A 21,057-nucleotide genomic window follows, 5' to 3' on the forward strand; every position below is an offset into this window, starting at 1 on the left:
TTGTAGAAAGATTGTGGTACATAACAGTCTATAAAGAGGACGTAGAAACGCTACGCATCACGCGCATCCAGCTGCCAGTCGCGGCGCAGCTTGGCCATAAACATCCTAAAGGTGGTGAGCGAGCCCTTTTCGTGCGTAAAGGTGACACTCGTCGCAAACGAGGGCGAGGCTGCCGCCGGCGCACGGAACACGGGCGACATGGGGCGCGACGCAGCGCGGGGGTCAAAGCCAGGCATGCCGGGCGACGCCGCGCCATCGACTTTGCCACTCGACACGCGGCGCGTCTGCGAGCTGACGGGAAGGATCGTATACTCTACCCGGAAGCGCATCGGCTTGCAGGGCGTAACGGTGCCTTCGGCGTGGTCAAAGAGCTGCTCCAAAAGATACTGGAGGGGGCCCTGCTGCGTCAGAGGCAGCGTCGCCTGCGAACGCGACATGGGCGTCAACGTCGTGCCCAGGCGGCGCAGCAGCAGCTGGCACGTCTCGACCGTCGTCGTGAGGTTTTCGACACTCATCAGCAGCTGCGTCTGCTTGCGGTGCAGCAGACCGTTGAACCACGAGTGGCGGGCGCCGATGGCATCACCGGCAGGCGACACGGGGCGCACCAGCGCGTTCTCCTTGTCCGCACCAGGCACGGCAAGGCCAAGACCGGCGGTAGGCTCCTCACGCTTGAACGCGTGCAGGATGCTGCGGCGGTGCTTGAGCTGCGCGGCAGCAGCAGCAGCGCCAAGACCAGTCGGCTTTTCGCGGTTCGTCGCATCCGCAAGCGGCGCGGTGGGACGCTGCGCCGGCGCAGGCATGCGTGGGCGCGTCGCGGCCACCGACGCGGGGCGGGGACGCTGCTGCGCAGACGCGCCGCTGGGGGCGGCGGCAGGCTGCGTCGCCGACACGGGGCGCTGCAGCGCAGACCGCTCGACCGGGATAATGGTCGTGCCGACCGACAGCGGCGCCGCACGGCCGGTGCCGAGCGACGAAGCAGGGCGGGCGGCAGGTGACGCCTGGGCGGGCGACAGCGGGCGCGTGGCCGGCGAGCCGGGCACAAGCTTGGGGGACGCCACCGAGGGCGCGGCCGACGACGGCACCGTCGAGAAGGGCGCCGAAGAAGGCGTCGGCGACGTGGCAGAGACCGGAGTCTGCGCCGGGGTCTGCGCCGGGGCCACCGGGGCCGCCGGGGCCACCGTGGGGGTCTTGGGTGCCATGGGAGCTGCCATAGGAGCCATAGGAGCCATGGGAGCCATGGGGGCCACCGTAGGCGCGACAGGCGCGACGGGCGCGACAGGCGTCATCGTCGGGGCCTTGGCCGTGGCCGGCGCGGTGGTCGGCGCGACGGGTGCGACGGGCGCATCGTCCCCCTTGTTCATCCACACCGGGCCCGTGCCGAGCACCGACACTGGGCGCGAGGCGACCTGCTGCGCGTCGCGCATCACAGGCACGCTCATGCGCTGCCGGACGTGCGTCTCGGCCTTGGGCATCTCGCGCCCGCCCGCCGGCTTCGGCGGCGCGGTGCCGCTGAACGACGTACGCGGGCGGAGCTCTGGCATGGGGCACCGCGCAAATGCGGCGTAAACCGGCGTAACGGCCTGCGCCTCCTTGGGTTCCGGCGCCGAGACCAGGAGTGAGTCCTCGTCGGCATCGTCGAACTGGTCGTCGCTCTCCGGCGTCGGCTCGACGGCGAGCGGGCGGCGCGTCTCTGGCTCGTCCGCACGAGGGTCAGCCCACACGCCGCTGTCCACACGGACGCTCGGCGTCTCGAGCTGCGCGGGCGACGCCTGCGCCTTCTGGCCGGTTGTGGGCCAGTTGGCGACGGCAAACGAGCCGCCGATCGCGTCGAGCGAGTCGAGCTCGTCGGCGATCTCGTGCATGAACTTGTCCATGAGCGAGTCCTCCGCGGTCGACTGCGAGGCATTGCGTGCGGCGCTCGGCGTGCGCGGCGCAACGCTCGGCAGGCGCTGCGTCCAGGAGAGGGGCGCCGCAGGGGCCGGCGAGATGGACAGGGCAGGGGCCGGCGACGGCGCCGCAGCAGGCTTGTCGGAAAGAGCGTCAGAAGCCATCTGCTTCGAGGGAGTGACAATGGCCTGGGGCAGCGCGGGCGCAGCGACGGGTTTGGGAGCGGGCGCCGAGAACTTGAGCGGCGAGGTGTGGGTCGGGAGGATACGCACGTCTTTCGCAGGGGTGGGCGGTGCCGCTTCGTCGTGCGTGGGCTTGCGCGCGAGGTGGAATTGGCCGGCAGTGACAGGGGGCGTCACCGGACGCTTCGGGGCGGCGACGGGCTCGGGCGCGGCCTCTTCGGCAGGGGCCGCGGTCGGTAGCGCGTCGGCGATCGCCTTGGCGGGCTGAGCAGGAGCCTCGGTGGGCTTGGTGAAAGGCGTGACGGTGGGAGCAGTAGGCTGAGCAACAGTGGGCTGAGCAGTAGGCTGAGCAACAGTGGGCTCGGCCTTGGGAGGCTGAACAACAATAGGCTCGGCGACAGGCTGAGCCACGGGCTGGGCAGCAGGTTGGGCAACAGGCTGGGCAACAGGCTGGGCAACAGGCTCGACCTTGGCCGGGGCAACAACAGGCTCAACCTTGGCTGGGGCCACGGCGGGCTCAACCTTGGCCGGGGCCACGGCGGGCTCGACCTTGGCCGGAGCAACAACAGGCTCGACCTTGGCCGGGGCAACAACAGGCTCGACCTTGGCCGGGGCAACAACAGGCTCGACCTTGGCCGGGGCCACGGCGGGCTCAACCTTGGCTGGAGCAACCGGCTCGGCCTCTTCCGGCACAGCCGAAATCGCACGGATCGAGCTGGTGCTCGGCTCCGTCTCCTTCACACGCCCCGACGAGCTGCGCGAACGGAACGGCAGCGACGGGCGCGAGAATGCCTGCATGAACGACGACAGACGCTTGGTCTCCGATGCGGGGCGCTCCATGTCGACCGGCGACGACACTTGGCGCGACGTCAGCTTGTCCATGAGCCATGACGGAGGCGGGCGGCGTGCCGAGCTCTCCTTCTCCGGCTCAGAGCTGGTCGAGCGCCACGTCGACGACGAACGGCGCTGCGACGACGCATCAGTCTGCGCAAGGCGCTGCACGGCCTCGCCCTTGGATGCCATACCGAGCGACGTGGTCGGAGGAGCGAGCTCGTTGGCCACGGCCGGTGCAGGCGCCGGTGCAGGCGCCGGTGCAGGCGCAGGCGCCGGCGCATCGGAGCGCGACGAGGACTGCGACGTCTCGGGAAGCTGGTCCGACACGGCCTCGACCGACGCATCCTGGATGCGGTCGCCCGTCGTGTCGATCTCCTGCACGCTCGACACCTGACTCGCCTCGGCAATTGAGCGCGCCTTGGACGGCTGGAAGGTCTCGGATGCCGGCGGAGTCGACGCCGTAGGCGCCGTGTGCTGCGTCTGCTCTGTTGTCTCGGGCGGCTCGGTGTGGATCGCGAGGCCGAGGCTGTTGGGCATTGTAGGCGGCGCAATCGGCGCCGAGGTGGCCGGGGCGGCAGGCGCAGGCGCAGCCGGGGCGGCGACAGGGGCCGGAGCCGGGGCGGCGACCGGGGCCGAAGCGGGGCTCGCGGCCGGAGCGGTGGCCGGTGCCTCCTTGTCGCTGACGATCGGCCCAAGAGCGAGCATAGCGTCGCTTCCTCGCGAGGCGTCGTTCAGCGGCGGCGCGGCCTCCTTTTGCTCGCGCGCATTGTCGAGCGCGCGCTGGTCGTCTGCGTCGAGCTCTTCCTCCTCGTCCTCGTCCTCGTCCGCGCCGTGGTTCTCACGGTGCACGACAAGGAGCGAGTAAAACGTCTTTTGCCAGTTGCCCTTGGGTTCGAGCAGGCGGCGGATGATTTGCTCGTGCGACAGTTCCGGCCAGAGCGTGCTCAGGTTCCCCAGGATATCCGGGTCAATCTCGGCGAGGTTTACGGGCTCGCCCGAGAACGCGTCGAGCGGCGTCGAGATTGGGTTCTGCGACGAGAGTTTGCCGTTGTCGGTGAACCACGGGTGCGCGCAGATCTCGCGCATCGTCGCGCGCTTCTTTGGGTCGATCTCGAGCATGCGCCAGATGAGGTCCTTGGCGCCCGGCTCGAGGTACTCGGGCATGGCAAACTTGCCCGAGCGCACCTTGCTAAGGAGCGTCTGGATATTAGGGTCGTCGAACGGCAGGCGGCCGCAGAGCAGCGCAAAAAGAATGATGCCGCAGCTCCAAATATCGCTCGTCGTGCCGTCGTACGTCTTGCCGCTGACGATTTCCGGCGAGGCGTAGTGCGGCGAGCCGCACGAGGTCTCGAGCATCTTTTCGGTGGGCTGGAGCGCGGCCATGCCAAAGTCGGCGACCTTGACGACCTTGCGCGAGCCGTCCAGCAGGAGATTTTCCGGTTTCAGGTCGCGGTGGCAGATGCTAAACGTGTGGCAGTACTCGATGCCAAAGATCATCTGGCGGAAGTACGAGCGGGCCTCGTCCGGGCGCAGGCGGCCCCGCGCCACCAGGTAGTCAAAGAGCTCGCCGCCCGCGACATACTCCATGACCAGGTAGAGCTCCTTGCTGGTTTCGTACACGTCCCACAAGCCGAGCAGGTTGGGGTGCTCGATCAGCTTCATAATCACGATTTCGCGCTCGATGCCCAGCGTGAGCTTGTCCTGCTTCGCGCTCAGGTCGCGCAGGCTCATGCGGCTGTTGATCAGCATCTGTTTCGGGATGATCTTGACCGCGGCGTGCTGCTCGGTGCGCTCGTGCACCGCGTGGCGCACGCGGCCCGAGGCGCCCTGGCCGATGAGCTTGCCGAGCTTCCACGGCCCGACGTTGGCGGGGTCATTGTAGTGGCGCTTCTTTTCGCGCTCCAGGCGCGTAGGCGCACGCTGGGCCTGCGCCGGCTGGGCGGTGGCATTCGCGAGCGGCGGGGCCGGACGCGCCGGCTGCCGCGAGCGTTGCGAGCGCGTGCCCTGGACGCCCTGCACGTTGGTAACCACCGAGCGGCCCGTGTCGGGCTTGGCCATCGGCTGGTGCCGCTTGTCAAAGAGAGAAGTGGTATCGTTTCCGCGTTTGCGGTTGCCGAGCGTGTTCGTCGCCGCCTGCAGCGGGTAGGCGACGGAACGCAAGGCAGCCGCAGGCCGCGACACCTTGTGCGAAGACGGCGCGGCACCCGAGTGCGGCGCAATCATCGTCACGAAGTCAAAGGCTGGCTCGGCGCTGAAGGGAGTCCAGCTGCGATCGTCTGCAAAGCGCGTAGCCCCGCTGGCTTTTCCCGGCCAAGTGCGACGAGCGCCTTGCCTCGTTTGGCGCGCGTGCGGCTAGGGGCCGCGTCGCGCAGCTGCAGCTCGCCGCGCGCTAGCTGTACGTGGAGGTCATTGCATGTGGAGAATAAATACATGATTGGCCAAAAAGGCCCCTTGCGTCGCCATGCGTGCAGACACCCTGCAGATGGACGCGCGGCGACGCTCTGCGCTATTTGTGACACTACGCTGGGTGCGTGGGCAAAAAGTTCTGGGTGAGCGGGGAGACGTACGCCAACAATCATGGTAGGGATCTGGGTGAGTCGTCGCGATACGTACATTCCACTTGTCCCGGCGGATCGTAAACGAGAAGCAGCATGTGATATAGGGTACGGGTTTCCGGGGTTCCGGCGCGTGGCCGGGGCTCGCGCTCGAGTCCGTCTTTTCTTCGTCGGCGTCCGGGTCGGGGTTTTGCGCGGCGACGTCGGCCTGCGCCAGGACCTTGTTCTTGGTGCGCAGCTTGCACATGGTCAGCACCGCTTTTTGGCTGGGGTCGAACGATACCGAGCCGTACTTTTCCCAGTAGTTTACGGCGCTCTCTTCGGCCATCAGCTCATAGATACACAGGCGCCCTTCGCGCAGCGACTCGATCGAGACGCCAACGAGCTCGGCAAACTCCTTGTTCCCTTTGTAGATCTCGCCGGTGCGGCGCCAGAGGCACGCAGGCACGCTCTGGATCGAAAAGACACGGTCGTAGTCGAGCAGCAGCCGCTCAAACGCCTCTTCGATGTAAATCAGGTCGTAGTTGGTGAGCTTCTTGGCGATCGAGTAAAAGACCGGGCGGAAGACAGAGAGGGGCTTGAGGATGCGCCGCCGCGACGAGGCGGACACGTTGTGCTCCATCCACTTGTTCAGCCGCGCATAGCCGTTCACGTGGTTGTATGGCCGGAGGAGGCCCGCCTCACACTTGGCCTGGATGACCTTGCGCAGGCGCTCGTCGCGGCTCCCGTCGCTCTGGTCCGCGGCCGTGAGCAGGAAACGCTCCGTCTTGGACGCGTCGCCGCCGATCGCAGGCAGATAGGGCGCGCTCTCCTTCTTCTCGTCGCTCTCCAGCAGCGACGTCGTCGAGGCGGGGTACGTGTCCGCCGCCATCGACACGAGCCCATTCTCCGCGTCGTGCTCGCCGGGCTCGCTCGCGGGGCGCTTGCGCCCGTAGCGGTAGGGCGACGCGGGCGCATTGCGCAGGCTCATGGACTGCTGCGGCGAGAGGAGCGCAAGGCCCTGGCTCGTCTCGCCGAGCGCGGGCGCGTCCGTGTCGAGATGCAGCGCGTCTTGGTCGACCAGCGACGGGGGGGTATTCAGCAGCGTCGAGCTCGAGGCACGCTGCAGGCCAGGGTGCATGCCCGACGGCGTCTCGGGCTTGTACGCAAAGACCGCGTCGGCACTCTGCGTCATGCGCGGCTCGGCCTTCTCCGCATTGAGCCATGGCGCGCTGTCGTCGAGGGACTCGAGAAACTCGCTCAGGATGTTTAGCTCGCCACCGCCGCCCGAGTCGCCGGCAATGCTGGGGCGGCCTGCACCGCCAAGGCCGAGCCACGCGGTGCCGCCGAGCTGCGAGCCTTGGAGCTGCGCCGTCTTGTCGGCCTGCACCGCGAGCGGCGGCGCGCCAAACATGGGCTGTGCCTGGGACACGGGCATCGCCTCGACGGCGCTCGGCGCGCTCGTCGTCGGCTGCATCGGCATCGGCCGGAAGAAGGACAGCGAGGGGTCCATGCTGCGCTTTTCTGGGGACATGAGCGACATGTCCTGCGGCGCGCCAAACTGCTGCGAGGCAATGCTAAACTGGGGGGAGCTCGACGCATAGGCGCTCGCCGAGAGGTGCGACGCGCTGAGCGCGTCCGGCGCAAACGCACCCGGCGTGGCGTTCAGCTCTGAGTGCTCGAGGCTCATATTCGGCGCCTGCGCCTGCGGCGCGGTCAGCTCGTGGGGGTGCAGCTCCTGCGAGGCGCTCATCGGCGCGCGCTGCAAGAGCGACGGCGTCTCGGACGCCTTGCGCGTGTGGCGGTTGCGTGCGGACCCTGCGGCAGATGGCGGCGTCACCTCGTCGCGGCACAGGTGCCCGATATCGCGTTTGATGCTGGGTGAGCAGAGCGACGTACCAGCGCTGGCAGGGCCGGTTCTCGTCGCAGGTCATGTGGCTGCGGCGGCAGTAGATGCACGCCATGTTGACCTTGCGACGCGTCAACTGTTTTTTCTTTGGCGACGGCGCCGCCTTGTCTCCTTCGCCCATCCTAGGCTTGTCTGGGGGCGCACCTCGCACGGGTGCGTCACGCTTCCCAGCGCGAGACATTGCAGAGAAGGCGTGGCGACGGCGCTGTACCCCACATGGCGCCACGTGGCTTTTTGCTGCGGCACGGCGGGCAAAATGCGCCAGGGTGGGCAGCGGGGAAGACCCTCGGCTTTTCTTCGTGGTTTTTTTAGCTTGCCACCGAAGGTTGCGTATTGAACACGATGGCTGCTGCTCCCTTCTTGAGCGTTCGTGCGCTGACGCCGCCGCCTGACAATGCCGAGGAGCAGGCCCGCATGCCGGTCGCCAAGAGCGCATCGGGTGACGAGCTGTTTGCCGGCACCACGGGCGAGCAGCTCCGTGCGGCCCTGGGCGAAATCGACGTCGACCTGTGCGATGCGGACGGCGAAAATGCGTTCTTTGTTGCGGACCTCGCGCAAATATACCGCCAGTACATGCGCTGGCGCCGCGAGCTCCCGCAGGTCATCCCGTTCTACGCGGTGAAGTGCAACCCTGAGCCGATGGTGCTCCAGCTGCTCGCCGCGCTCGGCACCGGCTTCGACTGTGCGTCGAACGGCGAAATCCAAAAGGTGCTCGACATGGGCCTGCCCGCATCGCGCATCATCTACGCGAACCCCTGCAAGGCGTCGTCGTTTGTGCGCCGCGCCGCGAAGCAAAACGTCGGCCTGACCACTTTCGATAACCTCGACGAGCTCGACAAGATGAAGCGGTTCCACCCGGACTGCAAGCTCGTCGTGCGCGTGCTCACGGACGACTCCAAGAGCGTGTGCCAGCTGGGGATGAAGTTTGGCGCGCCGCTCAAGGACGTGCCGCGCCTGTTGCAGCGGGCCAAGGAGCTCGACCTGGACGTCGTCGGCGTCTCGTTCCACGTCGGCTCGGGGTGCTACGACCCCGAGGCGTTCCGCGACGCGGTGCTGCGTGCGCGCCGCGCATTCGACATGGGCGCCGAGCTGGGCTACACGTTTGACCTGCTCGACGTTGGCGGCGGCTTTGAGCACGACAACTTTGAGCAGATCGCCGCTGTCCTCCGCAGCGCGCTCGAGGACTACTTCCCGGACGAGGAGTTTGCGCCAGGCGGCACCAAGGTTGCCGGCCTCGCCAACGGCCTGCGCATCCTCGCCGAGCCGGGCCGCTACTTTGTCCAGCGCGCATTCTCGCTCGCGACCAACATTATTGCGCGGCGCGTAAGCAGCGAGGAGGATGCGCACGCGGCGGGCGCCGAGGCCAAGCCCGAGGCGATGTACTACCAAAACGACGGCACCTACGGCGCCTTTAACTGTATCATGTTTGACCACCAGCACGTGGAGCCCAAGGTGCTTTCTCTGAACCGCGAATTTCTCTACCGCGCCGATCTCCCTGCGCCGGGCGCCGCGCCGGGTGCGGACCTCTGGCCGTGCAGCGTGTGGGGGCCGACGTGCGACAGCATCGACTGTATCCTCCCGCTCACGCACCTGCCACGCTCGCTGAACGTCGGCGACTGGCTGGTGTACGAAAACATGGGCGCGTACACACTGTGCGCCGCCTCCAACTTCAACGGCCTCGAGGCCGCTCAGGTGCGCTACACGCTCGGCGCGGACGTCGGCGACGGCGCACCTGAGGCGGTGCTCGCACGGCTGCGCGCTGCGGGCATGGCCGCTTAGCGTATGAGATAGATGTATTGTATTGTAACGAGATGAGCTACACCTACCTGCGCCGCCGCTTTAGGCCGATCTTGTGGATGTTGATCAGGTCCGACTCCACCTCAAAGTCCTTGGCGCCGGTCAGCTGCGCGAGGCACTTGGCCGTGTCCCAGCGCAGGCGGCCGCCGCCGGTGGACACGAGCGGCGTCGTGGGCTGCGTGCCGGACGCGGTCGACGACTCGTCCTCGTCCGCGTTCACGGTGCGCTCGGCAGCAGCGAAGACCTGCGCGTGCGTCGGCTTCGCGCCCTTTTTCTTTGTCTTGGACGCGGCGGCGGCGGCAGCGGCGGCGGCGGCCATCGACAGATTGACGCCGGCCAAGAGCGACGTGTGCGACGCAAAGGTCTCGTGCAGCGGCATCTGCATCGTCTCTCCTTCGGCATTGGTGCACGGCAGCGAGCGCAGCTCGCCATCGTCGCGGCTCGCCGTGGCGATCGCCGCGGATGCGTCCAGCTCCGTCCAGTTCAGGAGCTGTGCGACGGCGGTGCTCAGCGCGTGCGTCCCGCTCGCCGCGTCCTCGTCCAGCGTGCCGCCGCCGAGGCGCACCGGCGTGGGCGTGCTGCCTTTGTTGCGCAGCTGGCGCGTCGAGTGCTGCCGCGACGGCTCGAGGAGAAAGTCGGCGGCAAACTCGCCGCCCTCTTTTTCGTCTTGAAGGCGCCGCTTGCGATCCTCGATCACATTCAGGAGCTTGTCGCGCACGCTGCGTTTCGCGAGGCGCGCCTCGTCCTCGACCTTGGCGCGCTCGACCGCATAGGTGGACTGACTCCGCTCCATGCGGAAGGCGTGGTACAGCGCGACTTCGCGGATCGCCGCATTCCGGTCCAGCGTCTTGTCGGCGAGACCCATGGTATACTCACGCACGAGCGTCGGACGCGAGACCAGGGCGTGGTACATCGAAGTCAGCGAGACGTAGGCGTCGTGAAAGACGGCTTCCCGGTTCTCGAGGCCCTCCCAGTGCGTGCGGTCGATGCGCTCGAGCACCTCTTTGCGCTTCCGGTCGCGCTTCGACGCACTCGACGCAACGTGCTCCGCCATCGGCGGCGGGGGGCGCTTGGGGTGCGAACGCGAGTGCACACTCGCGTGCACCCGACGGGGCGAGGGGGGGAGCGGCACCGGTATCGGCGGCGGAGCACGCTCGCGGCTCGGCCGGGGGGGCGGGCGTATCGGCATATCCATCGGCATCGGCATACCGGGCTCGTGGGGGGGCAGCATCGGCGGCGGGTGCTGCAGCTCGTCGTGCATCGGCGGCGGCAGCTTGTCTGGCGCGCCGCGGGGGACAGGGAGGTATTCCATCGGCCGGTCCATCGGCTCGGGCGCATACCGCACCGGCGGCGACGGCGGCCGCAGCGGCATCGGCTCGTGCACCGGCGCATAGGGGCCGTGGGGCTCGCCGTTCGGCACGCGCCCTGGGCGGTAGGGCGGATAGGCAGCGATCGGCTCGCTGGGGGGCGGCGCGCTGTACGGGTAGTACGCATTCGGCCCCGGCGGCCCGCGCTCTGGCACGGGGGGCATGGGGGGAGGGTAATCTGCGTCAGCACAGGCACGTACCGCGGGGGCCGTCGTAGGGCATCATCCCTGCACAAGCCACAGAGCAAGCCGTGCCGCTGCTTTCTGCCATGTGGGGCCGAGTGGAGGTCTTCGGCCGAGGGGGGAAGCGGCTGCGTCCGCGCGGCTCGTCTTTCGCCGACGCCTCGACAGGATGTTTGCGACTCGTGCTGCGCGCAACTTTGCGACCGCTGTGCGGTTCAACGCCAAGCCCCAGTTCCTGCGCAAGAAGCTCAGCACGGACCTTGCTGGTATCGAGCTGCACCCCAACCCGCTGCCTGCGCTGGAGGCCAAGTATACCCGCACGCTCGAGGTGCTCAAGGCGCTCCCTGAGTCGGCGGTCTACCGCCAGTCGGCTGAGGCTGCGACGCAGAGCCGACTCGACATTGTGCGTTCGGCCATGTCCGAAAAGTCGCAGACCGACCCCTCGCTCAACGAGCACGCGATCGGTGTCGTCACGAGCCAGATCGACTCGGGCGCCGCCGAGGAGCTGCTTATCCAGGCCGAGGACGAGCTGACCCTCGCTGCCAAGATGATTGACTGGAAGCCGTACGTGGACATTGAGGGGTATGCTAACTACAGATACGAGCCGCTCCAGGTGCCGGCGCCGCCGGGCCAGTGGAAGGCTTTCTCGATGAAGGAGGCTGCTGGCGAGGGCGACCACTAGCTAGAAGCGATAGTATACTCGCACTGAGATTGGAAAAGAGAGAGGCAGAGGGGGAGGGAAGGAGAGGAGAAGAAAAGAGAGGAGAGGGGAGGAGAGGGGAGTAGAGGGGAGAAGAGGGAGGAGAGGAGGAGAAAAGAGAGCAGAAAGTAAAACAAGACGGGGCGCCTTGCTTGCAAGCATCGCCTATGCACCTTGTATCTGTGTATCCTCAACAACACACGTCCTAGCGCAGCCAACACGGCGCTGGTCCCTAGCCCGCCTCTTCCACCTCCACGACTTTGCAATAGCCCCTCTCCGAGTGGCTCCCTTAAATCCACTCAATCGGACTCGATCGGCGTCGATCGGGACTAGGTCGTGTGCAGCATGGCGCGCCATTCGAAGCACAATACGGCCTCGGGCCACTTTACCTATGCCGAATACCAGTACGCATGCTTGCTAATGTAGAATGCTCAAGGACCGCTGGGGCTCGCGCAAGCTCCGGCTTTCTGTCGAGAATATGCGGGGATTCCATGCATGTTGCCTGTGCCTGCAGAGCGCGCAGCGCCCGGTGTGCTGCAGCGAAGGCCACCTCTTTTGCAAGGTACGCCCCCTTTATCTTCTCACGCAGGAATGTGTCCTGAACGACCTCGTTACACAAAAGACGCAGCTCGCCGAGCACGCCAAGCGGCGCGCCGAGCTCGTCCAGAAAAAGGCTGACCAGGACGCCGAGGACGCGGCGAGCAAGGAGCGCAGCAAGATCGCGGCCTTTGAGGCGTCCGCGTCTGCGCTCCCGAGCGAGTCGAGCAAGCGCAAGCGCGAGGACGAGGGCGATGGCAGCGCCAAGCAGGCGCGCACGGACGAGTCGCCTGCGAACCCCGCATTCTGGCTGCCGAGTCTCACGCCCGGCGTCGAGATGGACGCCGAGGCGCTGCGTGAGCTCGCGAAAGACGACCGCCCGTCGACGACGATGTGCATTGCCGGCTCCGACAAGCCGCACAAGCTCACGATGAAGGGGCTGGTTCCGGTGCACTTTAGCACGCGGACCGTCGATACCAAGCCGCAGCTCTACTGCCCCAGCTGCAAGAAGGAGTTTGCGCTCGCGTCGCAAGTGCATGTCCTGCGCAAGTGCGGCCATGTCCTCTGTGCGTCGTGCACGAAAGAGCTCGTCGAGACGCCGCTCGCAAAAGGCGAGGCGAGTGCGTGCCCCGAGTGCAGCACGCCCGTCCCCCGCAAGCAGGACGTGATTGCGATCGCGCGCGAAGGCACCGGCTTTGCGGGTGGCGGGCGCGCCGAGGCCAAGACCAAGGGTATTGCGTTCCAGGGCTAATTATCTACGTCCGCGACGGAACATGGCCGTGGCAAACACGCCAGCCACCGTCGCCGCACCGCCGAGCAGGGCCATGCCAATGTACCCCTCTGTTGTTAGCATAGACACGTACCGCGCGCAATCCCCTTTTCGATCAGCGCATTCAGGCTCTGTGCCTGCAAATTGTTCGGCTCGCGCTCGAGCAGGAGGCCGTTGAAGCGCTTCGCCTCGTCAAAGTTGGACAGCTTGTAGTGCCCCAGCGAGAGGTAGTACAAACACTCGCGGCGGCGGGGGGGGTCGGAGCGGTAAATATCGGTGAGCAGCGCCACGCCCTGCAGCATCTGCTGCCGGTTCTGGCTCTTGATCAGCGCCCACGCATAGTTGAACTTGGTCTGGGTAGTGATGTGTCCTGCAGCTGCCTCCGACTCGTACTGGTCGTGCAGGACCTGGAGCTCGGCCGGCGAAAGGCTCGTCTGCGCGTCGACGACGTACGGCAGCGTCATGGTGTTGCCACGTGGGAATGGGGCGTTATGCGGCCCGCTGTTCCCCACGATGGCCGCGAGCGCGGGGCCGCTCGAGTGGCATGGCGCGCTGCAAGTACAGATCTTTGACCCCCGGACCGAGACGCCTGGTGCGCCGAGCGAAAGCGGGAGCCAGGCGGGGCGCTCCGAGACCTTTGTGTCGTACGGCGTGCGCGCCGAGTCGAGTCTCCCGCACTTTGCCCGGGGCTACATGGTGACGCGCAAGCGTTTCCAGGACTTTGCGTTCCTGCACGACGCGCTCGCGAAAGAGTTTCCCGCGTGCATCATCCCACCCCTGCCCGAGAAGCGGCGCATTGGCTACGTGATCGGCGACCGCTTCTCGGAGGCGTTTATCCAGCGGCGGGCGGGCGAGCTCCAGCTCTTTCTCGAGCGCATCTGCCGGCATCCTACGCTGCAGCGCGCGACGATCCTGCAGCAGTTTCTCGAGTCGAACGAATGGGTATGTGATTCAGCTAAGACAGCACATCGACATGCATACCCACAGCGGCCGCCCGGTCGCGAGCGAAGACGGTGTGCACCAGGCGGCGCAGCACAGCCTCGTGGAGCAGATGAGCGACACGATCCTCAACGCCTTTGCCAAGGTGCGCAAGCCGGACCCCCGCTTCCTCGCAGTCAAGGCGGAGCTCGAGCAGAACGAAGAGAGCGTGTCGCAGCTGCGGCGCGTCCTCTTACGGAACCGGACGCACGTTTCAGGTAGGTTGCGCTTCCATTCTACTGGACTGCACCCCTTATATCGAAGAAGATGACTCACGCATGCGTGAAGTGGCTGCTTACGATGAACTCTATGCTACCTCTCTTGGCGCATCCACTGAAGATTTGGCCACAGATTATACTGACTTTGCGACATCGCTCGAACAGCTCGCGATCCTCGAGAGCGGCATGGCGGGCACGCTCACCGAGGCCGCCAAGGCCCTGCACGCGTACGGCGACTTGCAGACCAAGTACACCACGCAGTGCACCGACGTCGTGCTCGGCCAGCTCCAGTCGCAGCTCGCTTACGCACACGCGCACGCGGCGCCGCTCAAGCTGCGCGAGAGCAAGCAGCTGGACTTTGAGGGGCTCACCGACTACCTCGCGCACGAGGTCACGGAGCGCGACCGCCTCGTTGCGCTCGGCGGGCCCCGTGGCGCAGAGGCGGCGGGCAACGTGCGTGGGACCGGCCTGCGTGGCTACCTGCGCTCGACCGTCGACAAGGTGTGGGGCGTGGACGAGGAGCAGGCCCGGATCGAGCGTCTGCAGCGTCTCGACGGCCGCATCGAGGAGCTGAACGAGGCGGTGCAGACTGCGCACGACCAGGCGCTAGCGCTGAATACCCACGTCGCCCAGGAGCACCATGTCTATACGCTGGGCCGCCGGCGCGAGCAGAAGCAGACGCTCGCGGCGTACGTCGACGGCAACATTGCGCTGTACAGCCAGGGCGTGTCCATCTTTGACAAGCTCATTGCGTCGCTTGAAAAAGAGGCTGTATAGAGTACCACGTCAATTCTGTTCTATGCAAAGAGACCCGTAGCCTGCGGCGCGATGCCTGCGTCGCCCGGACCGGTGAGCAGCCGGTTGGCAAAGGCGCCCGGGCCGAGGATCGGCGCGTCCTCCTCCTCCTTCTCCTTTGCCGAGTCCTTCGCCGAGAGCTCCTTGACCTGCTTCTCGAGCGCACGCAGCTTGGTGCGCGTGTCGTGCGCCTGCTGGATGTCGTAGGGCTTGGTGAAGTCGGCGAGCGCGTGGCGCCACGACACCTCCATCACGACGTCCGGCGGAAGGAGGTCGTAGCACGCGTAGAGCATCGCCGCGTAGCACTCCTTGTTGCCGGTGTCGACAAAGTACGACAAGAGGTCCTCGGCGACCTGCGGCTCGTCCGAGTGCGCCGCCGTCTCGATCGCGTCGCGGAAGAGCGCATCCGACTTGCTCAGCGAGATGCTGTCGTCAAACTTGCCATTCTTGCGGTAGAGGTGCGCGGCGAGGCGGCGGAACTCGAGCAGCTCGTGGCGCTCGAGGCGCGACGCGAGCGACAGCGCATCAAAGTTGTCAAACGCGTCGATCGACGCACGCAGCGTCTCGTAGTCCTCCTCCTCGATCAGCAGGTCGTTGTACGCGTCGTTCACCGCCTCCACGTTCAGGTGCTGCACCGAGATGAGGTAGGAGCGGATGAGCGGCACATTGTCGTGGTCGCGCTTCTTGAACATGCGCACCACACGGCCGTGGTCGATACGCTTGCTCAGCACGGTGAGCAGGTCGTTGAGCAGCAGAGGGTGCTGCTCCAGGTAGAACGTCAGCGCACGGTAGTAGATCTCGACGTTCGCCACCTGCGGCAGGACCGACTTGAACTGGTCGTGGTCCCACGCGTCCGAGCAGTGCTCCATGATCGTGAGCGCGGCGTTGTCAAACTCATCGTACTTGACGTAGAGGAAGACGAGCTCGCGCCACAGGTGCTCGTTCGCGGTGGCCTTGATCAGCTGCGGCAGGTTGGAGCGCGACCAGTACAGCTTCAGGTGCTCCATCAGGCGCTCGGGGCGGTACTTGGCGAGCACGACACCGGTCTGCGTAAAGACACCCATGTGCGCGCGCTCCAGACCGAGCGCCGACTCGAGGAGCTGGAGCAGCTCGTCAAAGTAGCCCTTCACCTCGTACGCGCGGATCAGCGTAGGCAGGTCCTCCGCGTGGGGGATGACGGCCAGACCGGCGATCTGCGCAAGCTTAAACTCGCCCTTGTTCAGGCAAGCAGCGTGCATCTGCTTCCACACCGAGGTGTTGCCCGCCTTGCGCGCAGCCTCGATCGCCGACTGGTAGTCGCCGAGGTACACGTACGTCGTCGCGAGGCGCGCATAGTTCGACACGCTCGAGAAGAGCATGCGCGCGGCCTCGTACAGACCGTCGCGGAAGCACTTTTCGCCGACGTTGAGAATGTCTGCCACGTTGGTCATGCTCAGGAACTCTTCCATGTCCGCCAGGCGGTTGGCCTTGGCGAGGCAGTAGGCGTACTCGGTGTCGATCTTGGGCTCGCGCGCCTTCTTGCGGGCCATCTGCAGGTAGCGGATGAGCTCCTCCTCGCGGCCGGAACGCTCCGCGATCTCGATCACCTCCTCAAAGTTGGAGGGATCCTCGGCGCGGACGTACGAGTCGATCGCGTCCTTGACACGCAGGCCGTCGAGCTGCGCCTTACCGAGACGCGACCAGAGCTCGGGCTGGTTCAGCTTCGTGGCGAATTGGTGCGCACGGTCGATCGACACGATGTGGTCGACGAGCGTGTTCATCGCGTCGAGGTGCTGCTTAGCCTTGGCGTAGATGTGGAAGGCCTCCTCGTGCAGGCCGTGGTCGAGCGCAATCTTGGCGATCTCGTCGATGTCGTAGCCCGAGAGGCGGTCGATGTAGTTCATCACCTTGCTCTTGTCCGTGCGGATGGCCGTGAGCATGAGCAGGTTCTGCAGGCTGCGGTTGTCGCTGAACGCCGACTTTTCGAGCACGATCGGCTCGAGCACCTTGATCAGCTCGTGCGGCAGATCGGCGGCCATGAACGCCTTGACCGTCGCCGAGACGTCGTCGGGGTTCGTCGACTCGGGCACGGCCACCGCCGTGACCTGGTCGATGAGCGAGCGGCGGTGCACATTGTCCTCCTGCAGCACCTTGGCCCAGAGTTCGGGCTCGCGGCGCAGCACGAGGTAGCGCGCCTGGTGCTTGTACATCGAGTTGTCGTTCGTGATCGCGACCAGCTCCTCATCACAGAAGCCCTTGGCGTAGGCGATGTACGCGAGGTACGGGTCGCGCTTCTCGCAGTACTTGCCGACAACGAGCGGGTCGTACAGGTTGTTTTCCTTCAGGAACGCCTCGGGGTTGTTGTTCGAGTCGATGTTGATCTTGGCCATGGCGTTGTACAGCGCCTGGTCCTCGTGGCCCGCGTCCACCTGCGACTTGAGCCACGGGAGGATGAGCTTGAGGCGGTTGCGCTTCTCCACCTCGTCCACGAGCTCGTCGACGGGGATGGGGCCGGTGACCGAGGCCAGCATGTCCTTAATCACACCCTCGTCGCAGTCCACGTCCAGCAGACCACCAATGACCTGCGGCGTGCGCGTCGAGTTGACCTTTTGCACGTACACCTCGATAAAGTTGATGAGCATGTTCTGGTACAGGTAGAGCACCAGGTCGTGCACGTAGTTGAAGCGGTCGCACACGATAATCAGCGGCAGCTGATCCGTGAGCTTGGCCTCCTTCAAAAAGTTCTTCACCTTCTCGGGGTTGTACGAGTCGGACTCGCGCACGATACGCTCAACTTCGCGGATCTGGCCCGTGCGCGTCGCCGCCTGGATGTACTTGAAGTGCACCTCGGGGTCCGTGCTCAGGTTGACCACCGAGCCGAGGTAGTAGTACAGGCCCTCGAACGAGCGGAACGACTCAAACATCTCGATGAGCTTCGGCGCGCCGAGCAGGTCCGAGTACTTGGTCGCGATCTGGACGACCACCTGCAGGTTCTGGCGGATGTTGACCTTGAGCATCTCGCGCAGCGACTCGAGCGACTGCTCGACGGTGAGGCGGCCAAAGTAGTCGACGAGCCACTCGTTGTTAAAGAGGTTCGAGTGCACCACGACGCGCTTAATGTCGGCGAGGTCGTCGTAGTGCTCGAGCGCACGCTGCATGAGGCCCGCCTTCTCCGCGAGGTTCGCGATGCGCGGGCGGTCGTAGTGCGTAAACATCTCGTTGCCGAGGATCGCGTCGGCGACCTGCGGGGCGTTGAGCAGGTTGATCTCGAGGAGACGCGTCTGCAGCGCGCCCTGCTCGGGCTTGTTGTCCTTGAGGGCGTCGAGCAAGAACGAGGTCGCCTGCTGCACCATGTTTTGGCTCAGGAAGATGTCGGCGACGCGCTCGACGTCGACCAGCGGCCCGTCCGCGTCGGTAACGAGGCTCGAGGCGAACTCGGCGCCCTGCTCGGGGTTGATGCGCACGACGTGGCGCAGGAGCGTGGTGTAGTCCGGCGAGTAGCCGACCTTTTTGGCGTACAGCACAATCTTGTTGTACTGGCCGGTCTCGGCAAAGCACGCCACGACCTTGTTCGGGACGTTGGCGCGGAGGTACACGCCCAGCGCGAGGTTCATGTCGTGCTGGCGCACAATGTCACCGAGCTCCTCGCTGCACTCGATCTTGTCCTCCTTGAGCCACTTTTCGAGGAGGTGCTTGCGGCCCTGCACGAGCACGGGCTTGGCGAGCTCCAGCGACTCGTACTGGTTGAGCGTGCCCGACTCGAGCAGCACGCCAAAGTACTGCAGGATCGGCGAGAGCGTGCCGGGCTGCGCCGGGACCTGCTTCAGCTGCTCGATCGTCTGGGGCGTGCGCAGGATGCCGCGCGGCGAGTTGGCCGCGACGCGGATCGCATCGTTGTACTGGCCCTGCGAAAAGAGCGAGTGGAACTGCTGCAGGTACAGCTCGTCGGCGCCGGGCAGACCGCCACGCGACGCGAGCTTGAACGCGAGATCGGTGTTGTTCAGCGTGCCGAGGATGTACGGAATGATGGTGTTCTCGTCGACGCTCACCGACAGCACCTGGCCCTTGCGGTTGACGGCGATGATGCCGTTCGTGCCCTTGTGCTCGGCCGCGACAAACACCGTCTCGCCCGAGACGCGGTTCATGTAGATGCACGCGCCGCTCTCGAGGTCGTACAGGTGGATGAAGCCGTACTTGGTCACGAGGTACACGATGCCGTAGCGGCGGCTGACCTGCATCGCGACTGGGAAGTCGTTGGCGGCCTCGGCCGGGAAGAAGACGTCGACGGCCTTCTTGGTGAACACTGGGTTCTCCTGCGCGTGGTCGATCTCGACAATGTGCAGCTTGGCGCCGGTGGCCGTGCGCACAGCAAAGGTGAACAGCTTGTACGGCACCGCTGCGTCTTGCGTCTTGAGCTCCGCAAAGGACGCGGCGTGGCCTTCGATCGGCTGCGAGACGCCGCGCTCGCGGTTGTACAGCTGCATGGAGCCCTTGATCTTGAACGCGTTCGGCGCGTCGCCCGTGTTCGACGAGATGCCGATGAGCACCATCCACTTTTCGTCGTCGCTCGAGCGGTAGTTGATGATCTGCGTCTCGGCGAGCGACGCATGGCGGTCAAACATCTTTTGGGGCCCCGACTCGCCCTCGATGCTCCAGTGGTACACGGCCGTGTCGGTGACAATGCCCAGGACCGACGGCGAGATCCACCGCCAAAAGATCACGTCCTGGTGCATCGCGTGCGACTTGACCTTGGTCTTGGTATCCAGGTTAAAGATCTGGAGCTGGCGCTGCGACTTGAGCGCCAGGATCTTTTCCTCGGGGTTCATGATCGCCGAGTCTGCACTCATTGGCCGCCGGATACTGGGTCAGTGGGGATACGTACACATTGTTGATATTGTTCAGGTCCACGATCGTCACCGAGTTGCCCGACGCGCCGCTCTCGCGCACGCACACAAACTTCTCGGACTCGAGCGTGACATTTGCAAACGTGATGCTCTCCGGAGCGATGCCCAGGTCCTTGAGCTGGACATGCTCCGCAAAGTTGATCGGCTTGTCCGCTGCCATACCGTCCCCGGATCGTAGCCGCTGGGAAGGCGCCGCGCCCGGCGCGGTCCTTTTCGGCCGAAGCCACGTGTCGATCACCGCGCACGGCTGACGCAGCGCAACGACGATGGCCGACGCGGAGAGGACGGCGGCGCTGGAGGCGTACCAGAAGGCGGTGCGCCAGCACGAAGAACGCTCCGAGGGATTGCAGAAGCGTATGTTGAATGTCTGACACAGTGCGCCAAGGCATCCGCGATCTCGAGGGCGACTATGACAAGACCGAAGACGACATCAAGGCCTTGCAATCGGTCGGCCAGATCATTGGCGAGGTCCTGCGCAAGCTGGACGAGGAGCGATGTACGTCAACTTCACTCACACAGACATTGTCAAGGCATCTTCGGGGCCACGATACGTGGTCGGCGTGCGCTCGTCCGTGCCACGCCACAAGCTCGCGCAGGGCGTGCGCGTTTCGCTCGACATGACGACGCTCACCATTATGCGTGTGCTTCCCCGCGAGGTGGACCCGATGGTGTACAAGATGAGCACAGAGGACCCGAGCGGCGCGACCTTTGCGGGTATCGGCGGCCTGGGCGACCAGATCCGCGAGCTGCGCGAGACGATCGAGCTGCCGCTCGTCAATCCCGAGCTGTTCCAGCGTGTGGGTATCAAGCCGCCCAAGGGTGTCTTGCTCTACGGACCGCCGGGTACCGGCAAGACGCTCCTCGCGCGCGCAGTCGCCGCGACGCTCGAGACCAATTTCCTAAAGGTCGTCGCAAGCGCGATTGTCGACAAGTACATTGGTGAGAGTGCGCGTCTGGTGCGCGAGATGTTTGCCTATGCCAAGAGCCAGGAGCCGTGCATCATCTTTATGGACGAGATTGATGCGATCGGTGGCCGCCGCTTTAGCGAAGGCACGTCGGCGGACCGCGAGATTCAGCGCACGCTCATGGAGCTGCTGAACCAGATGGACGGCTTCGACCAGCTCGGGCGGACCAAGGTGATCATGGCGACCAACCGCCCGGACACGCTGGACCCCGCTCTGCTGCGCCCGGGGCGCATCGACCGCAAGATCGAGATCCCGCTGCCGAACGAGCAGAGCCGCCTGGAGATCCTCAAGATTCATACCCGCCCCATTGCCAAGAAGGAGGAGCTCGACTACGAGGCGATCGTCAAGCTTACTGATGGCTTCAACGGCGCCGACCTGCGCAACGTCGCGACCGAGGCTGGCATGTTTGCCATCCGCGCCGACCGCGACTACTGCATCCAGGAAGACTTTATGAAGGCCGCACGCAAGCTGCAGGAGGCCAAGCGCCACGAAAGCAAGATTGACTACTCGGCCGTGTAAT

General features: G+C 65.5%; 9 protein-coding genes across 9 annotated transcripts; 5 read left to right on the forward strand and 4 right to left on the reverse strand.

Moving 5' to 3' along the window:
• Positions 1-50: 50 nt before the first annotated feature.
• On the reverse strand, positions 51-7,467 carry RDS2 (Transcription factor; the record flags this gene model as incomplete). Its single annotated transcript, XM_060267146.1, has 5 exons — positions 51-5,154; positions 5,426-5,448; positions 5,471-5,491; positions 5,517-7,314; positions 7,397-7,467. The coding sequence occupies 5 exons, from the start codon at positions 7,465-7,467 to the stop codon at positions 51-53; spliced, it is 7,017 nt and encodes a 2,338-aa protein (XP_060123129.1).
• A 221-nt stretch (positions 7,468-7,688) lies between these two features.
• SPE1 (ornithine decarboxylase) lies at positions 7,689-9,125 on the forward strand (the record flags this gene model as incomplete). Its single annotated transcript, XM_060267147.1, has 1 exon — positions 7,689-9,125. One exon carries the CDS (start codon positions 7,689-7,691, stop codon positions 9,123-9,125), a length of 1,437 nt encoding a protein of 478 aa, XP_060123130.1.
• A 43-nt stretch (positions 9,126-9,168) lies between these two features.
• On the reverse strand, positions 9,169-10,735 carry MJAP1_003220 (uncharacterized protein; the record flags this gene model as incomplete). The annotated part of the gene is made up of 2 exons (XM_060267148.1): positions 9,169-10,688; positions 10,711-10,735. The coding sequence occupies 2 exons, from the start codon at positions 10,733-10,735 to the stop codon at positions 9,169-9,171; spliced, it is 1,545 nt and encodes a 514-aa protein (XP_060123131.1).
• A 126-nt stretch (positions 10,736-10,861) lies between these two features.
• Positions 10,862-11,374, forward strand: MJAP1_003221 (uncharacterized protein; the record flags this gene model as incomplete). Its single annotated transcript, XM_060267149.1, has 1 exon — positions 10,862-11,374. One exon carries the CDS (start codon positions 10,862-10,864, stop codon positions 11,372-11,374), a length of 513 nt encoding a protein of 170 aa, XP_060123132.1.
• A 363-nt stretch (positions 11,375-11,737) lies between these two features.
• On the forward strand, positions 11,738-12,680 carry MJAP1_003222 (uncharacterized protein; the record flags this gene model as incomplete). The annotated part of the gene is made up of 3 exons (XM_060267150.1): positions 11,738-11,796; positions 11,819-11,954; positions 11,982-12,680. The coding sequence occupies 3 exons, from the start codon at positions 11,738-11,740 to the stop codon at positions 12,678-12,680; spliced, it is 894 nt and encodes a 297-aa protein (XP_060123133.1).
• Positions 12,681-12,775: 95 nt separating this feature from the next.
• On the reverse strand, positions 12,776-13,162 carry FIS1 (mitochondrial membrane protein; the record flags this gene model as incomplete). Its single annotated transcript, XM_060267151.1, has 1 exon — positions 12,776-13,162. The coding sequence occupies one exon, from the start codon at positions 13,160-13,162 to the stop codon at positions 12,776-12,778; it is 387 nt and encodes a 128-aa protein (XP_060123134.1).
• Positions 13,163-13,211: 49 nt separating this feature from the next.
• Positions 13,212-14,671, forward strand: SNX4 (intercellular trafficking and secretion; the record flags this gene model as incomplete). The annotated part of the gene is made up of 3 exons (XM_060267152.1): positions 13,212-13,640; positions 13,663-13,894; positions 14,028-14,671. 3 exons carry the CDS (start codon positions 13,212-13,214, stop codon positions 14,669-14,671), a joined length of 1,305 nt encoding a protein of 434 aa, XP_060123135.1.
• A 20-nt stretch (positions 14,672-14,691) lies between these two features.
• Positions 14,692-19,732, reverse strand: CHC1 (Clathrin heavy chain; the record flags this gene model as incomplete). The annotated part of the gene is made up of 2 exons (XM_060267153.1): positions 14,692-19,528; positions 19,551-19,732. The coding sequence occupies 2 exons, from the start codon at positions 19,730-19,732 to the stop codon at positions 14,692-14,694; spliced, it is 5,019 nt and encodes a 1,672-aa protein (XP_060123136.1).
• A 106-nt stretch (positions 19,733-19,838) lies between these two features.
• On the forward strand, positions 19,839-21,056 carry RPT4 (26S proteasome subunit rpt4; the record flags this gene model as incomplete). Its single annotated transcript, XM_060267154.1, has 3 exons — positions 19,839-19,926; positions 19,949-20,068; positions 20,092-21,056. The coding sequence occupies 3 exons, from the start codon at positions 19,839-19,841 to the stop codon at positions 21,054-21,056; spliced, it is 1,173 nt and encodes a 390-aa protein (XP_060123137.1).
• Between the last annotated feature and the right edge of the window lies 1 nt (position 21,057).

Source organism: Malassezia japonica, chromosome 6 (genome assembly GCF_029542785.1).
Source record: "Malassezia japonica chromosome 6, complete sequence".
NCBI lineage: Eukaryota > Fungi > Basidiomycota > Malasseziomycetes > Malasseziales > Malasseziaceae > Malassezia > Malassezia japonica.